Here is an 8,176-nt window from a genome sequence, read left to right on the forward strand (position 1 = left end):
CCCCCCACCAGACCCCGGCGAGATAGGGTTCAGCACTAATTTTGGAAAACTCGCTCAAAAATGACCTTGTTCCCAAGGGCCATCATCATCTTAGCCATCCTCATGTGAACTTGCAGAGCCAGAAAAGCTGCCAGACCCAGGGTGACTCCTGTCCCTTCCATACACAGAGCATCACAGTAACACCTGGTTTATCTCCAAATCACCCATCTGTCAACCTCATCCATCTAGAGTCCAAGGACATGCAAAACAATGATTGGGAAAGGCCAAACAGGTGAAGGTCTCCTATGAGCCAAACGACTGACCTCCAAGGGCCTTACTTGGGGCTTGCTGACTCTTACTTTGCATACATTTCTAGCAAGTGTAGTTCACTGCTTCATGATATGCAGTGAATTAGAATAGGCAGTTAAAAAAGGATAGGGAGAGCTGACAGAGGCAGCCACATTGACATCAGGAGGTGATGGCTGACAGCAAGAGAAGAAACAGGAAACGCCAGGACTCAGAAAGGTTAGCCTTTTGGTGAAAGGGTGAGCAACATCAACATAAAAAAACAACTGTGCAGGCACACAAAGTGAAAAGTCAGTCTCCCTCCTGCCCCAGACCTCTGTGTGCTGGGTCCTCTCCCACAAAGGGGCACCTGCGAGCAGTTTCACGCGTCCTCATGGGACAGTCATCCACCCATGTATCCATGTGCTGAGCACACCAGGATGACAAGCAGTCAATCCTGAACTCGGGGAGCTCACAACCTCAAGTGGGGGTGGTCACAGGCTACAGAAATCACAAAACCTCCCATTTACTTTGTAATTCACTTAAGGATAGGATGCCACCAGTAACAGCCCCCACTCAGCAAGGCACAGTAATTACACCCTGGGCAACTGAGGCTCGGAAATGCTGGGGGGTGGGGGTGGGGGATCTGAACGTAGAAATGCCAAGTCCCTTGCCTGAAGCCCTGCAGCTGCTGAGTCATGTGGACCCGCCTGTCTTGGAGGCCCCTGCTTCTCAGGGCCATCCCTGCCTTCCACTGGGATGGTCAGACTCCAACTGTCAGAGCTCAAAGGCTGGGGTGGCCACTCTGCTTACTGAGGCGGGTTTTGTTCTTTACATGGTAATGGTAATGCTTTGAGAATCCCAAAACCACCTGTGGGACTTCAACCTCTGGCCCAGCCCTCACCCCAGGCATATTTGCACTCCCAGGCAGAGCTTCCTCATCAAAGGTCACTTTTCCTGCTACAGTTGGGTGTAGCAGCCTCACCGCTGCTCAGGGAGTGGCCCTGTGTGCCTCGTGACCAGCTGTTACTGGGGACATGTTGGGGACCTGCTGACAAGTGGCTACACTTTTAGAAAACTCAAAACCCCACTTCAGTGCGGCTGGCATGGCTGCCCAGGGAGGGCTGCTAGGTCCTGGCTGCTAAGCCTTTCCCACCTGGGAGGGGGTCCCATCAGCCACTCCCAGATCCACTATGAGGCCCACTGCAGGCCCTTGTCTTCAGGTACGGGCCAGGACCAGCAAAGTCTCCTCCTTTTGGACGAATGTCTGGCTGCCTATGCAACTCATGGGTAGGTATCCATGGGAAAAGACAAAAAAATGGGAAGTCATCAAACCCTTTGAACGGATGGGCACACTGCCAGGAGCTGTAGCCACACCCACATCCTGCAGGGCCAGGGAAGGCCAGAGCAGGCTGCCCAGTCAGGCAGCTGTGTGAGGAAGGGCCTGAGGGTAAATTGTATGGGAGGCACTGCCCAGGGCAGGGTACATTCACATAGCAAAGGCTCTGACAGGTCCAGAAGCTGGGAAAGCCCTCAAACTGCTCCACTTATCCCAGATACCACAAAATGCATTGCTAACTAACAGTGACACCTATCAACATGCCAGAAGCAAGCATTCCTAAGGATGCCCTGTGGGTACCACTGGGGCAGGGGAGAGAGATGTAGTTAGTAAGGATACCACTGTTATCTAACGGGAAACTGAGGTCTGCCCACAGGGGAAGGCAGAGAATGTCCGCAGCTTTGAAACTGAATGCTAAAGGCTTTCTTCTCCTGGGTCCCCCCTGTTATTCTTTGCTTGTGTTAGTACACCCAACTGTAGCTGAGCAGGCCCTGGGCTGATGTCAGAGCTGGGGGTGTGGGGACAGCCTGATGTCAGAGCTGGGGGTGTGGGGACAGCCACGAGAAGGGCAGCAGTCTCACTTGCAGAGTGCAGCAAGCCATCCTGCACTCAGCTGGCGAGCCTGGCACAGGATGTGCTCCTGGCTGGCGTGGGGGACCAGAATCTCTGCTGGACCCCATGGGGCCTCGCTCTGGAGCACCCAGGACAGGGAGGACACCAATATCCCCAGTCAGTGAAGCCGAGGGGACACCTCCAGCAGAGGCCAGAATGGGATGCCACGCACAGCGGAGCTTTGTTCTGACGTCTGCCATCGATGGCTGTGCAGACGCTCCATGAATGACACTGTTGTGGTATTTTAAGAAGATTCTACAAATAGCACTAACTTGGAATGGGCCTCAGAGTCAGGCTCATGAATGCTCAAGTCGAGGGCGGGCCAGCCTGGGACCTCCAGCCAGGACAATGGGGCCTCAGAGCAGAGGCAGGGCAGGATGCTGGGTGACCCTGGCCTCTTCCGGGGCTCCACAGCCTCATTTCCCCCAGACTCGCAGGGCCCTCCCCACACAGCCCCATCCTCCCCACTGTCAGTGTCTTCCCAGAAGGTTACTGGCAAGGAGAGGCTCTCTGAATAAAGGGAGGGGGCTGTGACATCCTTTCAGTGCCTGCTACTCCAGATTTCCAGAGACTTCCAGGCTCTGAAGACGCCCGATGAGTCATGGAGGAGGGGGCACAGGAAGGAAGGATATTCTCAGATTTTCATCAGAAATCACTTTATTAGGAGAAACTCAAAGACCTGTAGTCCCACATTCAAGAAGTACTAACGGAACGCTTTCCAGACAGTCCATTCTGGACACTTGGAAGACAGCCGAGGGAAGAGAAAAGAACCTGAATTTTGGAGTTAGTCAGAGGTGGGTTCAAACATAGCTTGACCAGCCACATCCAGGTGGCCTGGGGCACGTTATTCACGTTTTGGAGCCTTGATATTTTCATCTCTTGAAAACCAAGGGCATTGCACCCCCTCATGGGGACAGCTGAGAACCCAGGACACAGTGAGCCCTCAGCAAATGTTGGCCTCTTCCTCCCTGAGTGAGAGACCACTGATTCAGCGCATGAGCATGCTCCACGCATAAAATGGTTTTGTGCTATGGCTGAAAAGCATAGCAGGCATAGAAGGAATTCCTCTTGACCAAGTGAATCTACAGACATCAGGGCAGGCAGCAGCAGCCTGGGTGGGACAACAGAGAGCACTGGGGCCTGCGGCAAAGTAGAGAGGCTTACATCGAAACCATTTTGTCCTGTCTGGTACTTGGAAAATGTCTTGAGACAACAGAGGAAAGACCATTTAAGAAAGGGGTGCCTGACCCCACCCCTGGCACATTCTGAACCAGGCTGCAGCCACGGAGTGGCTATGCCCTCCAGCTGTCTCAGAGTGGCATGGAAGTGTTTGGCTTCCTCCCCACACCCTCATCCCTGCCTTGAGTAACTCTTGTACGTACTATCTCCACCTCCACCATTTCAAAGGAAGGAAGGGATAGTACTGCTTTGTAAGTGCTATTAGTGACCTTGCACAGTTTTGTGTGCAGAACTTGTGCTCAGACTAAACTAAAATGAAGTGAGGCAGCCTTGCTCAGAGCCAAGAGCACAGGGATCCCCAGACTCAGGGCTTGTGGGTGGAGTCCTAGCTAGCCTGCTGACATGCTGTGTGGCCTTAGTCAAGTCATTTAGTCTCTTTGGACTAAAAAAAAAAAATCATATGGAAAATGAGAAGGCTGAGCCAGGTGATCTCCATGGACCTCTCCTCCAACCCCTCCGAGGCTCTATGTTACATCTAAAAGTAAGCGCGATGCCATCATTAGCAAGAGGGGTTCAGGATTTGAATAGCAGATGCCCTCCTTGACTCTTCCCTGGGGGCTCTTCACTGGAATAGACCTTGCTTGTTTCTCAAACTGGACTGGAGCAGGATAGAGAGTGGCTGTTTGCAGGCAGGTGACTCCATGCATGGCATGGCAGCCAGGACCTCACCAAGTTAGAAGGTGCTGGTGTCTACAAAGGACTTTGGTTGCCCTGGTCCTCATCAGGAAGATGGTGTGTGGTACCAGTGGACACATATCCTGCACAAGTCCTTCTCTCAGTGCCCTCATGGCACACAGCAGCCCTGAGATGCTGCTCACCCAGCCAGCATGAGACTGAGGCCCAGAGAGCTCAGGCACATACTCAGTGGCACAGTAATAGTCAGGATTTGAGCCCAGGATGGCCTGACCCCAAGGCCATCCACACTGGCCCTCATTCTGCACCCTCAACTCCCAAGGAGTTGCTGTTTCCTCCACACAAGCCATGCGCCCCAGAGGGTGATGCAGGCCTCTCTCCATCTGACTCTCCCTATTGGTAAATGGAGGAAGCAGAAACAACCTAATCTCAAATACCTCTCCTTGCTCCAAGGTTCAGGGACTCTCTGCTTCCAGAATTTGTTGATGCATACTGGGTGCTGCTGGAAATCCTCAACAATGGCTCCATAAGGCCCAGGACTCATCATAACAAAGTGGTGCGTAAGTCCCCAGCAGAGGACTGGTGCGTCCATGCTGGGCCAGGCATAAAGGCACCAGATACTTGATAATGACATCGTTGACTGTTCAAGTCATAATGACTGGACGAAACCCAGGGTGGGGCTGCCTGCTCCTGCATGGCCCTGGTCTGTCAGGGTCAGCACTGAACTGGCTTATCAAGGTGAGCACCGAGTTAAAAGTCCTCTCTGCTGCTACTGTGGGCTCCCAGGTGGATCTGACTGTGACAGGCTGAAGTACAGCAGTCCCTAACCACCTCCCTCAATTAGGCCCCAGTCTCAACAACAGTCTTAGCAGACTTAGGGGGCAGAGAAGAGGTTGCTCCAGGGACAGGCACTACCTCAAGAGGAACTCCAGTGATGAGCACGCTCTATGCATGACTGATTTTCAGAGAGAAACCTGGCCAGGCTGAAGCCACAAAGGGGAAGTTTGTATCTGACCTTTAACTTCTTCCAAACTGGATAGACTAGGGGATGTCCCAGGCCTTTTGTTGCCAGTTTCATTGGCAAATGGCGTATGCTGCTTTTCTTATTGTCTTTTGGTGTTCTCCGTTGCTATTTGTCAAAGTGCACACCAGCTTCTCAGTTGTGTAGTATGAACATGAAACAGACATAAGAGTGCAGGCTCTGGTGCCAGACAGCCCATGGGAATCCCAGCTCTGGGTGGCCTTGGGCAGGAAACTCTGCACCTCAATGTCCTCATCTCTAAAACAAGACAATTAATAACGTCCACTTGAGGATTAGCATGAGGATTAAATGAATTCTACATATAAAGTGCTTAAAACAGGCTTGACATATAATGTTTATGTGTTAAAAATGCTTTTATTTCAACAAAACAATACTGGTCTTATCACTTTTTAGCATTTTAACCTAAGCCTCAAGCCAAATAATAATCATGTCCATTTTGGGACATTTTCTGTGTGCTAACAGTCTTACACACAGAGGCCAATTTAATTCTTCCCTTAACACAACCTAGTGAGGCATCCCAGTTTACAGACAAAGGTATCCCTCTTTGGCTCAGAGAAGCAATGCATCCAAAGGCTGCACAAACAGTAGGTCGCAGAGCCAGAATTCAGAACCGGGTCAGCCCAGCTCCAAATTTCCAGAGCTTCCAACATTTCACACTGCTTCCTTGAGACCAAGCCCTCAGGTACCTTAACTCACCTCCATATCACCACTTAGCATTTAGATAAAGATTAAGTAAGGGGGACAAGGCCCCATCTAGAGAAGCCTTGAGAACTTGCTCATATACCTTGGTATGAATTCATTTCTCAAAGAGTCTCATTCCTAGAGCACTGTAAAAATTTGATCTGTTTTGCAACTTCATAAAAAAGCCACTTTTACAGAGCATTGTTTTTTCTCTCTTTCTCCCCCCTCCTCTTTTTTAATCCCCATGCTTCCACAGACACTGAGAGAGCATTGTCATATTTGATCTGACTCAGAGCTCACTCTGCAGGAAAAGATCTAATTCCAGGGCATTTGTCAAAAACAGTCAGCAGCAATTCCTTAACATTACAGCTGCCTAAAGCTGTGATACCAATTGGGGCAAACAAGAGCTAGCCAAAACTTACAGATCTGGGGAAGAAGATATCCACTAGGGGCTTTGAAAACCTGTGATATAATCCTAGAGATCCAGAAAGCCATATGTATGTGCAGTGCTATGCCATTGTAGAGGAAAGACCTGAGAGGGCCTCTGTCTCCAATCTCTGGCTGATTTTGAGTCCCTGCACAAGCAGGAAGGGAAGACTTTGGCAGAGTCACAAACTTCCTAAGCAATGGAAGTATGCCCCAACACACACACATACATGTGCAAACACACTCTCATCAAAGGGTAGAAGACTTATTGCTTCAAGACACTTAAGTATATTTCTGACAAATCATTGGCTGACCAATAAACTAACCAAGAGACTTGGGTGACTGCATACAACAGGGAACACAGATTTAATTCAGGAAATTCACTAAACAAAATAGCTACAACAGCAACCTGAGAAGGGAGGGTAAATCTGATTTGCAGAGTTGCCACATTATATTATTTACAATATTCAGGTTTCAACAAAAGATTATAAGATACCCAAGAAAAATAGGTAAGTATGGCTCATACCCACACAAAATAACAGTCCATAGAAACTGTCCTTGACCTAGATGTTATACTTACTAGATAAAGTCTTCAAATCAGCTACTGTAAATATGTTCAAAGAACTAAAGGAAAGCATATCTAAATAATAAAACATAGTGTGACAATGATGTCCCACCAATTACAGAATGTCAATAAAGAAATAAAAATTATAAAAGAAACAAATATAAAGTCTGGAGTTTAAAAGTATAATAACTGAAACACATAAATCACTATTCGGGCTTCAACAGCAGATTTGAGCTTATAGAAGAAAAAAAAACCTGTGAACTTGAAGATAGGTTAATTGAAAATAGCCAGTCTGAGGTGCAGAAACTAAAAAATAATGAAGAAAAATGAACAGAACCTCAGAGATTGATGGGACACCATAAAATGTACCAAAATACACAAAATGAGAGTCCTAGAAGGAGATGGGAGAGAAAAAAAGGTAGAAAGAATATGTAAAGGAATGATGGTTAAAACTTCCCAAATTTGTTGAAAAAAAGAGATTTACACCTAGAAAGCTGTCCAAAGACAAAGAATCTTGAAAAAGGCAAGAGAAAATACAAGAGATTCTCAATAAAACTAACAGCTGACTTCTCATCAGAAACCATGGAAACCAGAAGGCAATAGAACAATATTTTCAAAATACTGAAAGAGAAAAAAATGCCAGTCAACCAAGAATTCTATATCCAGCAAAACTATTATTCATAAATGGAGAAGACATTCTCAGAGAACTAAAAACCAAGAATATTCATTACTTTGTCCTAGCTGATCAGACCTACAAGAAATCCTAAAGGAAGCCCTTCAGGAAAAATAAAAGGGACATTAGATGTTCATTGAAATCCACATTAAGAAATGAAGAGCGGCCGGGCGCGGTGGCTCAAGCCTGTAATCCCAGCACTTTGGGAGGCCGAGACGGGCGGATCACGAGGTCAGGAGATCGAGACCATCCTGGCTAACACGGTGAAACCCCGTCTCTACTAAAATACAAAAAACTAGCCGGGCGAGGTGGCGGGCGCCTGTAGTCCCAGCTACTCGGGAGGCTGAGGCAGGAGAATGGCGTGAACCCGGGAGGCGGAGCTTGCAGTGAGCTGAGATCTGGCCACTGCACTCCAGCCTGGGCGGCAGAGCGAGACTCCGCCTCAAAAAAATAAAAAATAAAATAAAATTTGTTATGATTTTTTTTCACTCTAAATGAAAACTTCTGTGCATAATTTTGTACGTATAATGTTATAAATTTATATTTTCACTCTTTTTAAATTTTTTTTTTAACAAAAAGAGCCCCCAGATTACATGAGCTTCAGGTCCTACAAAGCCTGGCTCCACTCCTGATGACAGATGAATACAAAAACAAGAGAGCAGAGTATGAGTCTGAGGTGGAGGGAGTCATGGCAGGACAAGC

At 48.1% G+C, this 8,176-nt stretch overlaps 1 protein-coding gene across 5 annotated transcripts in view; it reads right to left on the minus strand.

Moving 5' to 3' along the window:
* The window catches only part of ARHGAP22 (Rho GTPase activating protein 22), a 211,138-nt gene that overhangs the window by 63,341 nt on the left and 139,621 nt on the right, over window positions 1-8,176 (minus strand). The window contains exon 1 of one of the 5 annotated variants that reach the window (XM_017885522.1): window positions 4,525-4,662. The exons of the other annotated variants lie outside the window; for them this stretch is intronic. Coding sequence (XP_017741011.1) covers window positions 4,525-4,615 — 91 coding nt within the window. The 5' untranslated portion in view covers window positions 4,616-4,662. Of the gene's footprint in view, window positions 1-4,524; window positions 4,663-8,176 lie in introns of those variants that run through there. 5 annotated transcript variants of the gene reach the window in all.

This window comes from Rhinopithecus bieti, unplaced genomic scaffold, assembly GCF_001698545.2.
Source record: "Rhinopithecus bieti isolate Rb0 unplaced genomic scaffold, ASM169854v2 scaffold_15143, whole genome shotgun sequence".
NCBI classification, from domain to species: domain Eukaryota; kingdom Metazoa; phylum Chordata; class Mammalia; order Primates; family Cercopithecidae; genus Rhinopithecus; species Rhinopithecus bieti.